General features: G+C 38.7%; 2 protein-coding genes across 2 annotated transcripts in view; both read left to right on the plus strand.

The window, feature by feature from the left end:
• The window catches only part of LOC119353000 (mRNA-capping enzyme-like), a 13,637-nt gene extending 748 nt beyond the window's left edge, over nucleotides 1-12,889 (plus strand). Inside the window, exons 2-18 of the mRNA XM_037619582.1 lie at nucleotides 200-366; nucleotides 1,197-1,335; nucleotides 1,553-1,704; nucleotides 2,797-2,880; nucleotides 2,969-3,031; nucleotides 4,573-4,710; nucleotides 4,789-4,992; nucleotides 5,591-5,707; nucleotides 6,342-6,391; nucleotides 8,383-8,545; nucleotides 8,643-8,765; nucleotides 9,168-9,296; nucleotides 9,393-9,491; nucleotides 10,732-10,821; nucleotides 10,956-11,040; nucleotides 11,321-11,451; nucleotides 12,501-12,889. Of these exons, the coding sequence (XP_037475479.1) occupies nucleotides 250-366; nucleotides 1,197-1,335; nucleotides 1,553-1,704; nucleotides 2,797-2,880; nucleotides 2,969-3,031; nucleotides 4,573-4,710; nucleotides 4,789-4,992; nucleotides 5,591-5,707; nucleotides 6,342-6,391; nucleotides 8,383-8,545; nucleotides 8,643-8,765; nucleotides 9,168-9,296; nucleotides 9,393-9,491; nucleotides 10,732-10,821; nucleotides 10,956-11,040; nucleotides 11,321-11,451; nucleotides 12,501-12,656 (2,040 nt within the window). The 5' untranslated portion in view covers nucleotides 200-249 and the 3' untranslated portion in view covers nucleotides 12,657-12,889. The remainder of the gene's footprint in view (nucleotides 1-199; nucleotides 367-1,196; nucleotides 1,336-1,552; nucleotides 1,705-2,796; nucleotides 2,881-2,968; nucleotides 3,032-4,572; nucleotides 4,711-4,788; nucleotides 4,993-5,590; nucleotides 5,708-6,341; nucleotides 6,392-8,382; nucleotides 8,546-8,642; nucleotides 8,766-9,167; nucleotides 9,297-9,392; nucleotides 9,492-10,731; nucleotides 10,822-10,955; nucleotides 11,041-11,320; nucleotides 11,452-12,500) is intronic.
• A 1,156-nt stretch (nucleotides 12,890-14,045) lies between these two features.
• LOC119358793 (RING-H2 finger protein ATL66-like) lies at nucleotides 14,046-14,668 on the plus strand. The gene has a single exon (XM_037625210.1). It carries the CDS (start codon nucleotides 14,089-14,091, stop codon nucleotides 14,422-14,424), a length of 336 nt encoding a protein of 111 aa, XP_037481107.1. The 5' UTR covers nucleotides 14,046-14,088; the 3' UTR covers nucleotides 14,425-14,668.
• The last annotated feature ends 4,710 nt before the right edge of the window (nucleotides 14,669-19,378 follow it).

Below are 19,378 nucleotides of genomic sequence, written 5' to 3' on the forward strand. Positions count from 1 at the left end.
CCCCCTCCACTCGCATCCTCTGTTCCTTCATTTTTTTTCCTGATTTTTGCATTGGATGAGCACCCGTGACTTCACTGCATCGCACTCGTCAACTGCAGTTAAAATTAGTTCTGATTTAGAGGTGACCATGTTCGTCCAGTGCGTATTATGCTGGTTAGTCTGTCTGACACAAGACGCCCTTTCTGCCACCTCTTATCAGGTGTCAGTTCCTAATGGTTATCTAGAGACAGATACATTGAAGGGTCCTCAATGGATTTGAATGCATCGCCGTTGCCCGAGGAAGATGACCATGAAGAGCCAGTTGAGCTTGATTTTGGACAGGACGATGAAGATCATGTCGAGTCTGCTGTTGAGATTATGAGAAGGGTAAATAAAATCATCTCTTCTGGCCATAAAATGAATCACGCACATGCATCTGATCTGTATAGATGGAGCTTAGTGTCATCAGCTGATTGCTTTTCTACTTCGGTGGTGATAATCGTAAACTGCAAGATATGCATATATAATATAATATAATTGATGGTGTATTTAGCAGCATTAGTTGAAGGTCCTCCTTGAGTCGAGGGCATGGTTTTGAACTCTGTAGTTTGTAACTATGCTACATGTGACTTTTACCTTTTAAGAGGTGTGTTATTAGGTTATAATTACTCTCAGTGTAAGGACCATGGTATTGTCTCTTCTGAAGATAACTATGTCATCATGTCACTTCTATTGGTAGCCATGCGACATTTGTTTTCATGCTTTCGGTTATGTTTCTTTCAGCTTATGTAGTTCTGGGATCTGGTTGTGGCCTATGGCAAGAGAGAAGGTGTTCTTTCTATCACCTGTATTCGGTCTCTAGGACCGGCACAGTCTGTCATATTTAATTTGACTACACATTCATGCATGTTAAGTGGAACAGCGTGTGGTCACGTCAAGTGGGGTGTCCAGTATTTTCTTGTTGTGTGTACCAGATGTCAACGTGTGTGTGTGTGTGCATGTGGTGATCAGATGGTCTGAGTGGTGGTTGTGGGTTGTGCTGTTTGTGCCCCTCTTTGTATTTTCCCTTAAAAATCTCATGTGGCTCTATTTGTTACTGAATTATAAGTTGTTTGGCGTTCTATAGAACAGGAAAGCTGCAAAGTGGAATATAATTAATTATGGTCTCATACTCTCTTTGGTACCCTTTTTTATGTTGCGCTTACCGGATTTCATAGGAACGAGAAGAACGACGCAGAAAGTTGAAGAGAGATCAACCGGATGATGGACCAAGGCCGCGACCACAACAGGTTAGGAATGATCATGTGACCCAAAACAAGATTGGCGGATACAAACGAGTTAAAGAGACACCTCAGGGTATGTGTTGTATCTGAAAGTCATATTCTTGTGAATCATGTCGAATTGTCCCATGGTTATGTCTTGTTCTTGTATTCTTGTTTGTCGGTTCTTAATTAAACTATTACTATCCTATATACATATCGTAAGTAAATCACAAAAAGTACTTATGCTTAGCCTAAAAAAATAGATTTTTGATATTTTTCACCCTTGCATCTGACATTGTCCTTATTTTCAGGTTGGTTGGATTGCCCTGCATCTGGTCAACCAATAGACAAAATCATACCGTCTAAAGTTCCGCTGGATGAAACATTCAATGAGTCGATTCCTCCTGGAAAAAGATATTCTTCCAAACAAGTTGTTAATAAACAAAGAAAGGCTGGCAGGGACGTAAGTACAGTTTTCTACTCACATGACACTAATGCACATTCCATTACTTCTTATGTTATAGGCTGGATATTGTGTTTTTTTCCTGTTATCTGGCCCTACTTTGAAGCATGCATAGTTTTTATGACACAGAATACATGCATTTCTTTATACATGCTCTGTTTGTACTCATGATTGTCGTTATTGCTGCCTGTTCTCTTGTATGAGTGTATGATGTTTGTGCTACTTCCCCCACTTATGCACTGATGGTCATGTCACCTATTGCTTGAGTGAATTATATATCTCAGTTCCATATTCATTTGGTTTGATTTGTGTTACAAACTTTCACTTTATTGATAACAAGGCTTCAAAGACGATGGTTTGCTATGATCCATGATTAGCTGGCTTATATTAGGCCAGAGGGATCGCTAACATGTTTCTCAAATATGTCGACTCCTTAAGCACACTTGAGGAGGTGATCTAAAGTATGGACGTTTTGAAGTACTTGTTGAAGCAAAAAATAAATCTTCTGAAAAGAGCATAGTATATGGCAGGGAACAAAGATAATACCGACATGCTTGCATGTCTTGATTGACTAGTTAGCAAGTACTGGAGCTAGAGAAAATATACCAAGCACTCTGTATGGTCCCTTACGGGTGAAAAGCTAAATAGCTTCTGGCAGTGACGTTTTAGTGATATTTTGGACTTCTATACCAGTTTCTTTGTAAGATGTGCTTTTGCTCAAATTCTTAGTGCGATCCTGTGACTCCACTGCTATGCTATTCCGCTACCACTAGTTAGTTGGCATTTGCAATCATAACTGAACAGAGGTAAATTGATTTTCTTGTTTCTTAAAATTGGAGGTGAATTTATTTTTGTCATTTGTGCTGAAAGGCCTGTCTTTCTGGCCACAGTAAAGGTAAACTTAGTAACAGTTGCTTGAAGTATCTCAATTCTCAATTGACATACTTTCTGCTGATTGTCTCTTTTCTTATCTTCTAGCTATTTGCTATTGAAGAGAGCTATACAATCCATAATGAGTACTTGATTTGATCAATTTGGAACACATTATAGCTTGTTGCTTGTATTAACTATACCCCCCTGCTATTTTATCAGATAGGTTTGGTGATTGACTTGACAAATACCTCTCGGTACTATTCACCAGCAGAGTGGACGAAGCAAGGTACTAAACATGTCAAGGTGAGAGTGAGATCTCAGTTTACATAGTAATATGTATATTCCAGCATTAATAAAATAATAATTCCTGTGACATTTCTGTTCATTTCAGATTGCTTGCAGGGGTAGAGATGCTGTACCAGAAAATGAAGCTGTAAACACGTTTGTGTATGAGGTAACCTATATTCCTAGTTTGATGACCTTGCCACTATGCTTTTTGATGTATTTTTGGTTAGACATGAATATGTAAACTTCAAATCTTCTTTTAATTTTCTGGGCATTTTTTTAATTGTTGGTTATTGAAATGGACTGCTGGAAAAAATGGTGAACATCTGTTGTCAAGGTTTTGAACATGGTGCTCTATACTGTAGTTGCTACATAACATATGTTGCCTATGTGTCACACTTGATAGATAGGTTATTGCCTATGTGTTGTTAGTATAAAAGAACAGAAATCTAATAAATTAATAATGATACCAGATCAAGTCCATGCTTGCACCTGCTGTTTTTCATTCAGCCATCCACAAATTTGTTACATAACATATGTTGCGTATGTGTCGCACTTGATAGTTAGGTTAAGTGCCTATGTGTTGTTAGTATAAAATAATGGAAGTCTAATAAATTAATAATGATACCAGATCAAGTGTATGCTTGCACCTGCGGTTCTTCATTCAGCCATCCACAATTGTTAAAATACTAGTAACCACACACGTGAAAAGCATGACTTTAGTCGAAAGTCGAAACATGAAAAAAACTAGCTATCTTAACACCTATAAGTATATTGTCTTATTTTTTGGATGCTTTCTTACATTCCATATTGTTATGTGGAAGAAAACTATAAAAAACATGTAGTTCAGAAAACTTGTTTAGAAATGCTAGTAGATATTAGATGGCAACATATGACAGGCACAAAAGAAAATAAGTCCATATATATTGATCATTGTAATTATGTTGAATCAAGAGACATTGTTCAGAATTTTCTTCAGAGCAAAAACATGGAACTCATTTTTTTAAAAGAAATATCTCATAAAGAACCAGTAAGCAAAAGTTCTTGCCCACATCCATTGGATCATTGTACTCGGAAGACCGCAAGTACAATATCCATATCCATACCAATATACATGAGTTGGTTGAGATACTTCTGATATGAGCCGTCCAAAAACTTTAATCTAATCTCAGAATTACCCACCCGATGGTTGTGGACATGTTATATATCCTCCCCTAGTCTTTTGGACGGCTCAAATCAAAAGTATCCCAACCAACTCGTGCATTTTAGAAATGCTAGTAGATATAGATATTGTCTGAACTTATCAATGGCTTTTTTATGTAGTTTGTAGAAATACTTATCTGTATGTGAAATTTCATAAGTGCTGTGTTGTGTTCCCTAGGCAAGAATGTGGCTATCACTCGTGTCAGGGGAACTAGTTAAGTTTTTAACAGTTTAAAAGTTCTAAAAAATCATGAAATAATACTGGAGCATCACTGCAATGATGTAAGATGATCCATGAGTTATTTTATTATATATATTTTGAGTATTCATACTGAAACAACTTTCTCTGGCTACACTCAGTGTGTACACTTCTAGTCTCTCCAGTTGGAACATGTAGACCAGAATATTGATAACCTAATTGCAGCAAATTTTCTTTAAACAATCTATGCTAAATTTCCTTTAACCTAATTTATTAGCTGATGAAGCTCTATCGATGCTAAATTTTAGGTGTTGGCGTTTCATGAGCGCCAGAAGCCATCAAGAAATCCCAAATACGTACTTGTTCATTGTACTCATGGGCATAACCGTACTGGCTTTATGATTGTTCATTACCTAATGCGCACACAACTGTCTAGTGTTACTGAGGTGAGACAACTTATGCTTCAAATGTAATTTATTGTAATATTTCCTTTTGTTTCCTTGGCTAAATCTTTTGTTTGCTAGGCTTTAAATATATTTGCTCAAAGACGGCCTCCAGGAATATATAAAACCGACTACATTCAAGCACTGTATACATTTTATCATGAAATTCCTGAAAGTATCACATGTCCACCGACACCGGAATGGAAGAGGCCTTCTGATCTTGATTTGAATGGTGAAGCTAAGCAGGACGACGATGACGACAATGGCGAGCCTGCACCATCACCAGTAGGTGTTAATTCCAGTACATGTTTGGACAATTCTGTGTTAATGCTACTCAGGTCGACATTATAAGATGATTTGACAATCTACAGCTAATAAATTTGTTTTAAAAGAATAATTGCATATGGGGTGCATGTAGTGTAAGGTGTAAACTAGCATTTGTATTCCTGTGAACTTTGCATGCAAAATTTAGAACATGATCAAAACTGCTGGTTAGATATTTTCTATATGCCAGCAACATTTTAAGGGATTTTGATTGTACTTTGGAGAAGTAAGGTCCTTTCATATACTGTTGTATATGACATGAAATATTACGGAAATGTTTAGCCAAGCAAAATAATACATTTCCCCCTACATCCACCAATCACTAACACATTTATTAGCCAATGAAACAGTATTTTAGGATGTTTTTGGAAGCTTACAAAGTTTGCATGGGTCACATTCAATTTGGATAACACCTACAATGCCATCTCATATGTTGTTTCCTTGTGAATCTGTTATCCTTTTTACTAGATAGGTCCAGGGTTCTACTCAAGTATCAATAGTTCCGTACAACATTTTCTTATATTGCTAATGTTTGTCAAAATATTCCTGCTTATTGTAGGATCCCGTAGATGACAAGGCCATTACTAATGATGATGTCTTAGGGGATGCTGTACCTTTTGACCAGCAAGATATCTTGCGTGGCATATGTTTCAAGTTGCTTGATTTTGTACCCAATGTAAGTTTCAAACCTGTCTTTTGCTCTTAGTCACATCTTTCACATACCCAGTCTTCCCCACCCCTAAAATTGTTAATGACGTAGTTCCCTTTGCTGTATGCTGACAGAAAAATGTTATCAGCACTTCCATTTGCGTAGTTTGGGCTTGTCACTGTGCCACTATGTATGTACTCATAGCTATGCTGATTATACGATCACTACTTTCATTTTCTCAAACCAGTTTACAAAGTTACGCTCTATTTTGATTACTATGGTTTCAAGAATCTTATTTGATCAAAATCTGAATTCAGTTAACTTGTTGCAAACACAGATGGTTAACTCGTCTCGTATCAAGTAATTTTTGAAATTTGACACAGAAGAATCTATGAACATCCATTTTTAATTTATTAGTGGCTGTAGCTTCGATGAATTGGTGTGACAATGAGAACTTCTTCTGCTGGTGTTGGAGATCATTTCACTGAAGTTTGTTTTTATGTGCATATCCATTGTGTTTCACTGTCTTGTTTTCTTTCGTATCCTTCTATTTTAACTGTAGCCATCCCTTTATTTTGAACTTACCACACTGTCCCTGTATAAGCGTTGTGCCCACAAAAGCAAGCTTCTTACAGTGTTCTGCTACCCTTTTGCTTTCCAGGGTAGAGCTAATGCTCAATTTCCAGGATCTCATCCAGTTTCCCTCAACAGGTAGCACTTAATCCAATTTAAATGCTGTTTGTGCAAAGTGGTCTTGCTGTACAAATGCATGTTCTCTTAGGGAGTTTCCTACCAAATATCCCCACTATATGCTAAATCATGTCGTACTGGAGATGAGCACACAATTAAGGGCAAGCATATACCCCAAGTTAAGGCATTAGCTTCTTATTATGTATGCAATTGTGCATGCATCGGAGGCATTTTACATAAATTTGTTCTACTTTGTTGTGGTCACTTATATTTCTTTGTACTTTGTAGAAGCCAATAGGCAATATGCCTTGTGCATATAGTAACATTATATTATATACTAAGGGAGTTGCATGTTTGCCCCTGGAATAATTCTTATGAGTAAAGCTACAGATGGCTGCCATATAAGGAATAAATATGTCTAGGTGATAGCTGTAGAATTTGCTTTAGCATGCAGTGGTTATTTTTCTTTGATGGAATAATATGGTTACATGACTCTAACCCAATGCAGATGCTGTTTGTTCGTTTTGTCAAGCAATAATAGTCAGTACTCACCTCATATTGAATAACCCAATTACACCCTTCTGTGTACTATTTATATAAGTAAACATGTCGATTGACACCCTTTGTCTTTTTAAGGTTCAGAGAACAACACTTATGCCTGGAATAACCTTGATGTTCATTTTGCTCCTTGAGATGTATCTTCTGTTTAGATGTATCTCTCTGTCTCTTACCTCTCATCTGTCAAATTTGATTCGGGAATCGGGATTAGTTGACTGGCTATAATTTGATGACAGAAGCATTGTTTGAGGCAATTTTCTGCAGTCAAGAATGGTTGACGTGCCGAATAGATAGTAGAGAAAGAGAATGTAATTCTACACAGAGCGCATTCCAACTATGGCATGCAAATCCTAAAGTATGGCACATGCAAGTATCGTTTGACCATATAGCTCTAATTTATAAGCCTCTAAGGCTTTAAAAGGGTCCAGGGAAGGGTCCGACCACTTTGGGTCTATAGTACGCAGCCTTTCCCTACATTTCTGTAAGAGGCTGTTTCCAGGACTTGAGCCCATGACCTCATGGTCATAAGCCTCTAAGGCTTTGTTGAACAAAAAACAGGTGAATGAAGCTAGAGGAAAGGATAAACATAATTAGAATCAGGAACCAAGTCCAACCTTTTACTGGAACTGGAGTATGGATAGTCCAGTACTATAGCCTCATATCCTTGGGTAAAACTTGCATAAACTCCCTACCTTTCTCATCAGTTCCTCTTGCTCTCCATTTTGTGTTCTTGCTATCTTATCTCATATCCACCGCTCTCTGTCGCCTAACAACCCAATGGCGAGTTGATGAGATGACACCCTACTTAAGTTCCTCCTCCTGGTCCAAGGTCATGTTGCTTCATCCTTTTGTGCCGTGCATTCCTAAAAAACAATCTTAATGCCTAGCCACCTCCTTTTGCTGCTCCGACTGGTACTTTTTCCATGGCGAAGAGTATTCCTCTTGTGGTGTAGTTGATGCATTCTACTGCGTGTTGATGCATTCTACTGCGCGTTTAATGTTTAATAATGTTGCCTTTGGTGCACATCCTTATATAGCATATGTGGCGGCATTCAAGAGAGTGCCTATGTCATCGAAATACATACATACACCATGCATGCTTAATGTAATACCCTCCCTAAGCACTGAACGTTAGGTCTTACAATTGCCTTCTGCCGTTCCACTCTATACTGTTACGGCCAACTAGTTTGCCGTATTTGTATTCTTTTTTTGCTTGAAAGTGAAAAATGGAGAAGAAAAATGTTACGCGTGTCGATGTAATTATAATAAAAGAAAAGGTTGGTCCGCCATCAACTAGTTTCAGCTAGGTTGAACGGAAGCAGTCATTCTTTAATTAGAAAAATAATACAAGAGTCTCGCCCTTTAAGAAATAATAGCTGTTATAGTGTTCTTGCTTCTGTTTTGGCCTTTTGGCCCTTACTCTAACTCGTGTTCTTTTGTGTCTCAATTTAAAGTGAGAACCTGCAACTTCTGAGGCAAAGATATTATTATGCTACATGGAAAGCTGATGGAACACGATACATGATGCTTATAATGCGGGATGGCTGTTTCTTAATAGACCGGAACTTCTGCTTTAGAAGAGTTCAGATGCGTTTTCCTATTAGGAATGTTAATGATGTAAGACCTCACTTTTGGTTTGGATAACAGGCGTAGTGCATATTTTTCTTTCATTATATTGCAGAATTTTACTTCACCTCTGTTTTCCTAACTCAAGGGTTTCCACAACTTTACATTGATCGATGGAGAAATGGTTGTAGACACCATACCAGGTGGTGGATTGAAGCGGAGGTACTTAGCGTATGATCTAATGGCAATTAATTTCTCCTCCAAAGTCAAGGTAGAAACTTTAAATCTGTCATCATTAACTTAAGTTGCCATTTTATCACCTTTCCAATTGATGACGTCTATACACCTTTTTTGTGTTGGTATTTCATCTATTTTGGGGTTGTGGCATGAGTACCAGAGATCTCATTGACCTTTCACAGGAAATCATTGTTGTTGAGATAATAATACAGTATAATGCACTAGAAGTTAATCAGAAGTGATTGATAAGAATATAGCTATATTATTTTGATTGATAGAAGTAAGCTCTTAATTTCTGGATAATCACTGATGCAATATTTTGTTTGTAAATGATTTTAATCTAAGTAGATATATGAATATATGGTGATTCTGAAGTTTAAGCATTTGCGTTACTCTGTACTGTAGTGACCGCATTTTATTTAATCTTCGGATGCAGTTGCCCTTTTCTGACAGGTGGAAGCTACTTGAGGATGAAATTATTCGTCCACGCATCTATGAGAGAAAGCAGTTTGAAACTGGTCTGAAAGGCAATCCATCATACAGATATGACCTGGAACTTTTTTCGGTAACTAAATCTGGATGGATTATTTTGTTTATTTCATTGTAGTACGATTTTCAGTGGATAACCATAAACAGTTCTCTGATATTTGGTTTTTATCAGGTAAGGAGAAAGGATTTTTGGCTGCTTTCCACGGTGAAGAAATTACTCAAGGAGTTTATTCCAGCACTTTCACATGAATCTGATGGGCTTATATTTCAGGTAGGGTGGTCTTGTCGTTTCTGGCTTTGATACGTGATGGTCTACGTCCATGGAAATTGGAATGTAGAAATTGTAAATTAAGAACAATTTTGTAGTACTTAAGAAGCACCGATACGGGGTTAGTTACGGACACGGGGATAGGAGTACGGGGACACGGGATACTTCTCCAAAAACAGCCATCCAGGGATACGGCAGGGTATATAGGTACTTAAAAAATAAACAGCATATAATAATTAATGATAATTTTTAGATGATAGACTTTGTTGTTAGTAGACTGGATGTATGTTGCCTCATTTCTATTGGTAAAAGTCTTTGGGCAGTCCATACGAACCCTCCACTCAGGCTCATGTAGCTCCACTCAGAGCCCATATAAGACCCAGCTTCTGAAAACCCTAGACTAGTCAGCTCCTCCAACCGTTCTCTTTTCCTCCAGCCGCCTGAGAGCAGATGAAAAGACCGCGCCGCCGCCTGTATCTTCTTCCTCACTGGCGGCTACATTCCCCATCTTTCTCCCTGCCCATAGCGTCTTCCTCGTCCTTAGATGCCTTGCCACCTTCCTCTCTGCCTGGATGTTCTTTGTCAGGGGGAGAGCTGGGCTTGGGGGAAACGGCGGCGGCGAGCCGGCAACTAGAGAAGCGAGTCCAGGCGGCAGCGGCGTCGTCGAGTCTAGGCGGCGCCAGCGCGGTCGCTGGAGGCTGGTTCCGAGTCCCCACTGTGTCCTCACCGTATCTGCCTTATCCCAATTTGTTTCCCCTTCTTTTTCGATTGAGAAAATATGGGATGCTGCGGAATACCTGTATCCGCGCGTATGTCTGACCGTCCGGCTCTTATCGCTGGACTGGTTCTAGAAGTGGCCGTGTTCCAAGTTTAACTTCCTTGCATACTAATAACAATGTTTCGGTGACATGTAAGTAACAAAGGACTTGATCTCTACTGAGAGCAATCATCCTTTATCATCCATATAAATCTTGCCCTATAGCATGCTAATGACATGCAGTTAGGAACCCCAGCCCTGATTTTCATAACAAGACTATGTTTGACTTTTTGATGAGTCACTAGTGACATATTGGCTAAAATGAACTTTTGTGTCACTTGAGAAAACCTAGCTAAAGCTGCCTCCATGCAGCTGTTATTTATCAGTCCATGTATTTCTTCATGCATTTCAAGTTATATGCTTAACGATGCTTTTTTCCCTTCCATTTTCTTCATATGTTAAGTGTTTCTGTTATTCTCAATATAGGGCTGGGATGATCCATACGTGAATCGTACACACGAAGGTCTGCTAAAATGGAAGTACCCAGAGATGAATTCAGTTGACTTTTTGTTTGAGGTTTGTATGCTTGTCATATTCTTGAATATTAAATATTAAAACAGAACTACTTTTGGTGTGGAATCTGTTCATGCGGATGTGTCTTGCTGAGTTTTTTTCCAATTTATCATCGTTCTAATTTCTAAATGCTGCAGACTGGTAGTGAAAACCGCCAGCTTATTTTTCTGTACGAGAGAGGCAAAAAGAAACTTATGGATGGTACCCGGGTGGTATTTCCTGGTAAGGATGTTTTTGTAATACCTTTTTCAACCGTTCCCTAGCACAATCGTGCAGTGTTACTATATTTGTAATACATTGATTTAAGTGTTTCAAAATCTTGAGATACCCGGTAACTTTAAGTCTTCAACTATGGCTCTTGTATGATGTTGTCTTCAAATAGAATCTGCCACTACAGTTTTTTCTTGAGGCATCATGTCTCAATTCTTGAAGCAGACAATTTTGCTGTAATGTGATTTCATTTTTTGGTCTAAATGTGGGTTTTATGCTGGAGCTTCTGCAGATGATGTAGATCCATCTTCAATATCAGGGAAAATTGTTGAGTGCTCTTGGAATAAACAGGAGGACTGCTGGTTCTGCATGCGAATCCGAGCAGATAAATCAACTCCTAATGATATCAATACTTACAGAAAGGCACTTCCCTTCCTCCCTGCCTCCCTCCCTCTCTATGGCCATGCTTGATTTCCTGAACTAAATCATGCTGAAAACTAGTGTCAATATCCAGGTCGTTCAGTACATGTTATGCACACCTACAAAGTTCAGTATCTCGGTGATCCACAGTATAGAGAGATTGGACGAGTGGCGCAGGCTACAGGCCCCGTTTTGCACATTAATCATGGTTTTGTACTCCCTCCGTCCCATAATAAGATCGTTTTGTAAGCTGTTTTAGCTTGCAAAATGATCTTATATTATGGGACGGAGGGAGTAGTACATTGTCTTCATAATTCAACAAGATTATGGGACGGAGATCAGTAGCCTTCCCTAAACTGGCTAGTGACCATACCCAGTCCTGATTGTTGCAGGCTACATCCTGACTGACAGATTGTGATCTTGCATTCATGAGAATCATGTGATCACTAAATTAATCAAAACGTACATTTTGTGTGCTGAGTTAATCTTTCATGGTCGGTTCATGCTTAGGTCGTTAATTTGCAATCAGGTACACAATTTGTAATGTTTAATAGTAGTCAAATGATGTTGACTTGCGATGGTTGATAAATTTTGAGCTCTCCAATTTAATACTCCCTCCGTTCCATAATGTAGTGCCTATAGATTTTTTTAAAAGTCAAACATTACAAACTTTGACTATATTTATAGAGAAAAGTAGGTACATCTAGAATACCAAATGCACATCATTGGATACATCATGAGTTATATTTTCAGAATGTACATGTTTGGTATTGTAGATGTAGACAGTTTTCTCTATACACTTGGTCAAAGTTGGCAAAGTTTGACTTCCACAAAAATCTATAGACACTACATTTTGGAATGGAGGGAGTACATTTATTGCCATTGCATTTTACCTTCTTCCTATTGCAGACCATCGCTATTCTTTGCATGCCATAGAGCCATAGAATCTACCGTGCAATTTGACTCCCATCTCCTGCTGTGTAGACGTCAAGAGTATGAGAAACATAATCGCCATACCATCTGACAATTTCCATTGTGATACATATGGACAGGTGATGAGGAGCATCACGGATAACATTACTGAAGACAAGCTCCTGGGCGAGATGAATGAGATCAGTAGCCTTCCAATGTACGCCGACAGGAAGGCCCATGCTGACAGGAAGGCCCATGCCGAGAAGATGGCTCACCAGCACAGAAGGAGGGGATAAGGCGAATAATCTTGGCTTCTGAACTAGAATCAACAATGCCGGCTGGCCACTGTAGCCTGTGTATTTAGCAATAATCAATTTTTGACTTCAATTAAACAACAGCGGTCACTACACAAGTTTTTCAATGCTTTGTCATATTGGCCATTGTACATGCATCGTTCCAGAGTCCTGTATATCTCTTATTGTGTGTCATCAATGCTTGATATCATTATCATTTGGTCTATACTTCTGAATGCATGGCTTTATTGGCACTTTTTTCAATGGGGTCTGTTTTATTTGCCCTATCCTTATATGAACGTCACGTTCTTTAATAAAGTTAAGAACACACATCATAGTTGCATTGACTATCGCAAGTACGCAGTGGTGGGGAATGTGTTCAGAATGGTAACAGCATGGCCATCTAGAAATTGCAGTTGTTTAGCACTTGTTGAAGACGTCATATAGCTTGTGAGGCAAGAGTTATTCATTATATTTTTGCTCAAGTACATAATAATAAGCCAAACATATGTAACGCCCTAAAAATGCATTTTTAAAAAGTTTTGCTAAAGTACATCTAGATGTTCTCTAAGTATTGCACATCTAAGTCTCATGTCATTGATTTTATGTGAAGATTCATGCGGACATTTTCTTTGCCCTTTTCTTTTTCTTTTTAATTTGATTAAGTCACTTAGATGTATAATAACTGCATCTAGCTAAGCTTTATTTGGTGTGTCTGTTCTTTGTATTGTTATATGAATCATATGTTAAAAGACATAATATTCATGATGTAATATTATGTGTAAAGAAATGTAATAAGCACAAGTGAAAGAAAAATGAATAAGGATCAACCCATTATTATACTTCTCCACGGGAGTTTCACACACAAAAGAAAAACATTTTGAGGTCGTTATGCTTTGGCTTAGTGCTAGGGGACGCGCCATATGTTGGTGCTCTACATTGGTGTGCTACTTGTTTTGACTCATGTACACGAACATTGCCTTGTGTTATCAGGCGATATCGGTGTCAACTTTATGTCAAGGAAAAAAATATGCGGGCCCTGCAATGGAAATGGACACAGCAACTAATGCTTGTCCCTGCAACACAAAAAAACCCTAATGCTGTGCATTTCTTGATTCCTACATTGCTTTTCTCCCCTGAGAGCGACATGCTCCCGGCCGTGAACGAACGTACGAACCTCCGTCCGTCCGTCCATGTCTTGTGTGTGTGCAAAATCACTTGCTTTATCCAGGGTTTGGTGGTGCTAAAGAAAATAAAGTTGAAGTGTAGTGTAGGTGCACGGGATCTCCCAACACACTCGGACAGTGGCAAGTAGCGTAGCAACCACCCTCACCAACAAAGCGTCCGCAGCAGCCCACCTGACCCCCGACCTAAGACCCCATTACATATGCCCTCCTCTACCCAACACCATCTCGATCTCACTCCCTCTCGCATCATGAGCTACCTCCTCTCCTACATCTCCAAGATGCTCTGCATCAAGACGCCGTCGTCGGAGGAGGCGGCGAAGCATCCGGCGGCCGGCGAGGAGTGCTGCGTCTGCCTCTCGAGGATCCGCGCCGGCGAGGCCACCAGGCGGCTCCCGTGCGAGCACGCCTTCCACCGGGACTGCGTCGACCGGTGGCTCGCGCTCTGCAAGCGGACGTGCCCGCTCTGCCGGGTGTACGTCGCCGACGGCAACGGCAGGCAAGCCGCGGCCAAGCACGCCGGCGAGGGCGCCCTGGCCGACGACCTCGTCATCTGGTTCTCCACCATGCTCGTCCCAGGGTTCTGAGACAGATCGACGACGATGTTTCTTTTCGCTCTTCGCTCCTCGTGTTTTCTCATGACACATGTAGCTAGGGCTCTAGGTAGCAAACGTTCTTGCAAGTTTTGTATTTGAGGTTTATCCCTCTACGAATGTGGGTGTAAATAAGAAGCACGATCGACCTTCTACTAACCTTAATTTTGGATACATATGCATGCTATAGATGTGTATTACTCACTGCATGGAAGATTGGAAAAAATATTTCAAACTGTATCTCTCGCTGTAAAGCTCAGCGCCGCGACTAACGCGTCGCCTTTGGAGATAAAGAAACAGAAACTTTTGCACGTTCCTAATTTTTAGTCCCGCCTTTTGGAGCACAAAAATATTAGCTAGCGGTGGTTAGCCCATGACCAATTCGACCATATACTCTAATCTTTCCGAAAGTCATGAGAGAATTCATTTTTTTTGTGTAACAAGTACTCCCTCTGTCCCATAATATAAGGACGTTTTTGACACTAGTTTTTTTGCGGAGCTAAAAAGTTAACATTCCAATTATCTTGAAACTGATTGTGCATTTGTGTCTTCTTTCCTTGCAAAAGAAGGTTTGACAGATCGCCGCTCGTTGACCTCAAGAAGGAAGTGTTTGGCATCATCAAGTGTCTGAACAACTTCAAGTTGTCTAAAATTAATAGGAAGGCCAATGTAGCGACGCATGAGATTGCTTTTTTTTTTTTGCGAGGGGATTGCTAAGTTCACTTTTGATAGTAGATCGGACGGTCTTCTTTTTAATAGTTGTGTGTGACACTTGCTGTTATGAACGGCTGTAATGACATTTTATTTAAGCACTCTATGGAGAGGTGTTTAAAAAAACCATAGAGTTATAGTTGAGAGGCAAAAGATCCTAAAAAAAACAGTTTTGTGACGGGTCGAAATAGCAATACATACTTGTGTTAGCAAGTACCCGCAAAAAGAAGTTGTGTTAGCAAGAGAGAACAAAAAAGAATGAAGCTTTACCTTGGATGGTCGCAGGTGTGAAAAATTTGGGGACAACTATGCCCAGAGAGTAACAACTTGTAATTTGGGACTATGTAACAAACTTTGTTTTCTCTTAATTAATGAATGAGGCGAAAAAATTTGACCTGTATGAAGAAAAAGGAAGAAAAAACACTCACACACTTTCACCCAAGCCAACCCCACGAAACAGCTACATGTCTTGAGGTCGGATGGCTGGATACACAGTGAGACTTCTTCTTTTTTTTTCGGAAAAACTTTCAATCTATTCATCTTTAATCATGGTAGTACAACAGACACTAGAAATAATAAAAATTACATCCAGAACCGTAGACCACCTAGCGACGACTACAAGCACTGAAGCGAGCCGAAGGTGCGCCGCTGTCATCGCCCCTCCCTCGCCAGAGCCGGGCAAACATTGTTGTAGTAGACAGTCGGGAAGTCGTCGTGCTAAGGCCCCATGGAACCAACGCACCAGAACAGCAACCGCCGCAGATGAAGAATGTAGATCAAAAGGATCCAACCTGAAGACACACGAACGAAGACGAACAACGAACAGATCCGAGCAAATCCACCAAAGACAGATCCACCGAAGACACACCTCCACACGCCCACCGATGATGCTACACACATCACCGGAACGGGGACTAGACGGGGAGACCTTTATTCCATCTTCAGGGAGCCGCCGCCGTCTTGCCGTCCTGAGCAGGACACAAACCCTAACAAAGCTTGAAAAAAGATATGAAAGCGGAGCCCTCCCATCGGCAAGGGCCGAGATCCACTCCGCCTCCATGGCCCTAAGGCCACCGGAGACGGGATGGACCGGTGCCGGCGCCGATGGGAGGCAAAGAACCCTAGTTTTAGGGAGGCGGCGGCTGGCTACGTTGGAGGCGGCGACTTCTTTTTGAGCGAACACAATACTTTTATTTGATGCTCGCTCTGTTAATTTTTTTTAGTTAATCTCGTGAAGCTTTATTTAACCCGTCACAATATTTATAGGAATGAACAAAAGATCATCGGGGAAACATGGCAGCCCACCCGTAACCGTAAAGTATGCTTCACTTTGCGAGTCTCCTAAACTCGTGGAAAATTTTACAGATAATAAAAGAACTACTATAGTCTATGGTTTCATCTTTCATGTATGATAGCTCTTTAGCTGGCCAAACTCCGTTGTTTGATGTCGGCTCGCTCCGTCAAATTATCAACGTGATGCCTAGAGAGACTGTACATGGACCGACCGGCCCATGGCTCAGTCCACTAAAGTCCATGCCTTTTTTATTTTTATAATTTTTTTCTTAATAGGTTAAAAGTATTGTCAAAAGGAAGTTTCAAGAAAGAGAGAACTGTACATTACGCACATGAAAAAAAAGAATTGTACATTACAAAAATGTATATTCATGTACTAGATGAGAAAAAGATATTTAGGTGAAACAAAATGTTCACTGTGTATTTGAAAAATAATTGTGTATACAAAAACATATTGTTTTATAAAAAAGTGTATATATTTTATTAGAAAATATCTTCACATGTGTATGAATGTATATTCATATAGTATAAAAAGAATGTCCTAGTCTAAAATTAAGTAAAAATAAAAACTTAAGTCAAGGAAAAGTAAAAAGATCGAAAGGAAGCTAAAAATAATAATTTAAGAGAAATACAACACAATAAGAAAACAAGAAAAAAGGGAAAGAAAATGGATGAAAATTTGAACTGGACGGATCGAAGTTATGTGTGGGGATGTGAGTTACAAGGATAGTTTAATGCCACATGGTCAAATAGGGATTACCGAATTCACGCATCGATACGAATTTTCCATTCTTCGCTTATATGAAGAATAGTAGTTTTTTGTGGTAAAAATGGCACACCACGACATCGTTTGAGCCTTGCCCCAATTATCTTTACTTTGCCTCACACTGGGCTATTTTTCTTCCAATTTTCATGCAATTTAGTATCATACATTTTTCTCTACCGGTTTTCTAACATGTCAGTTGTTTTTCTTTTGACTTTACTTTTTTTCCAATTGATCTCTTTGACACTTTTATGGTTTTGTCCTTATCCTCCCTTTCTTTTTCTTCAGGTTTTGTGTCTAGCTTTTTATTCCTTTTTATTATTTTTCCATTTTATATTTTATTTGTGATTTTCTAAACTTTATTCATGAGATATTTTAAAAATATCTTGATTGCCTTTTAAATTCTGTAAAAATAAATAAATTAGCAAACATATTCTTTTGCAACAACACATGTGCTATTCCGAGAAAAAAAAGACAATTCATTTTCTAAATTTGTCAACAAAACTTGTTAGCTGATTTTTTTCCCTCAGGCTATTCGTTTTCGTAGTCAGGAGTCAACGATCGCATTTTGTTTTCTTTCATGTACGATTGGAAGCAGCAAGCAAATAAGCGAGTGTGATTTCCCATGTATGCATCGGCAGAAGACAAAGAAAAAGCGTGGTGCTATGTCTCGCTTAACGCGAGATAGAAGCGCGACTCACGTATAGAGCTCGTTCTGATGGGTCAGCTCAATAGCATTGGTTCGGGTAGGGTCGCAGTGGTTTTATAAACATTTCCCTCGATTTTGGGAATGTTCGACTGTTTTTTCTTCAGGGTTTTATCTACTTTTTCATTGGTTTTATTTTATTATATCTATTCCATTTCAGTTTTTCTTTTCCCTTTTCTTTTTTTGGATTTTTTATTTTTCTATTTCAATACATACCTATTTTTTGAATACACGCTGAACATTTTTTTTATATACAGGTTGAACATTTTTTAGATATATGTTTAACATTTTTATTACATGTTAACACTTATCTGAATGCGTGTTTAGATTTTTCAAATGCACATAGATCATTTCTTAAAATACACGGTGAACATTTTATACACACATTGATTTTTTTCAAAAATGCAGAAATGTTTTTCTGAAATGTGCGGATATTTGTTTGTGTTATGAATATTTTGAATGTCATCAAAATTTATTTATATCACATGAACATGTTCGGAAAATTACACAAAGTATTTTTAGAATTGCATGAAAATTTATAGTGAGGTATTAAAGTATTTTTTTAAAATCACATAAACCTTATGTCATGACAAAAACTTAAAGGTATGGATATTTTCACGAATAATGCGAACTTTTTTATTTTACTGAATTTTTTATAAATGTCATAAAAATATTTGTAGAATGTCACAAACATGTTTTTGTAGTGCACAAACATTTTTTGAAAACTGCTGAACAATATTTACATTATGAACACTTTTTAATTGGAGGCGCATATTTTTTAAACTTAGTAGTTTTTTTCAGACTATTCATATCGCATTGGAAAATGTTCATGAAATGTACAAAATACTTATGTATACACAATAGTATCTTTTATGTATACATAATTCTAAGCCATGTAAATAATTGTTTATACAAAGTAAAAAAATGTTTGCATGGTTTAGAAAAAGGGATTTTTATAAGTTTTACCACTAGTTTTGTCACACTAGTCAATTTTGCCACTAGAAGGTTAAACTACTCAAGAATGCCATTCTTCCGTTAAGCGTATGCGCTTAAAGGCCACTCATCACCGTTAGCATTCGGTCAAAATGCCATTGACCCGGTTGAGTGATCGAAATATGCTTGTACCCCACTTGTTAGCGCTCCCTTATAACCCGTGGGCTCTAGTTGTCAGCACCCAGAGAACTAAATTAGAAGAAAAAATAACAACACACAGGGATTCGATCACCCGCGTGCAAAGCTATTTTTCCTTCTAATTTTATTTTATGTGTGCTGAAAACTAGCACTCATAGGTTACAATGAGCTATAGAGAGGATGCTGACAAGTGGGGTCCAGGGATATTTTGGTCACTTCACCGCAGTCAATGGCTTTTGACTGGACAGTAACATTGTAGAGTGTCATTTTTAACACAACTAAATAAAATGGTGACATTTTTGAGTAGTTAAAATTTCCAGTGGCACAACTGAGTAATATGACAA

Source organism: Triticum dicoccoides, chromosome 2A (genome assembly GCF_002162155.2).
Source record: "Triticum dicoccoides isolate Atlit2015 ecotype Zavitan chromosome 2A, WEW_v2.0, whole genome shotgun sequence".
In the NCBI taxonomy this organism is placed as follows: Eukaryota; Viridiplantae; Streptophyta; class Magnoliopsida; order Poales; family Poaceae; genus Triticum; species Triticum dicoccoides.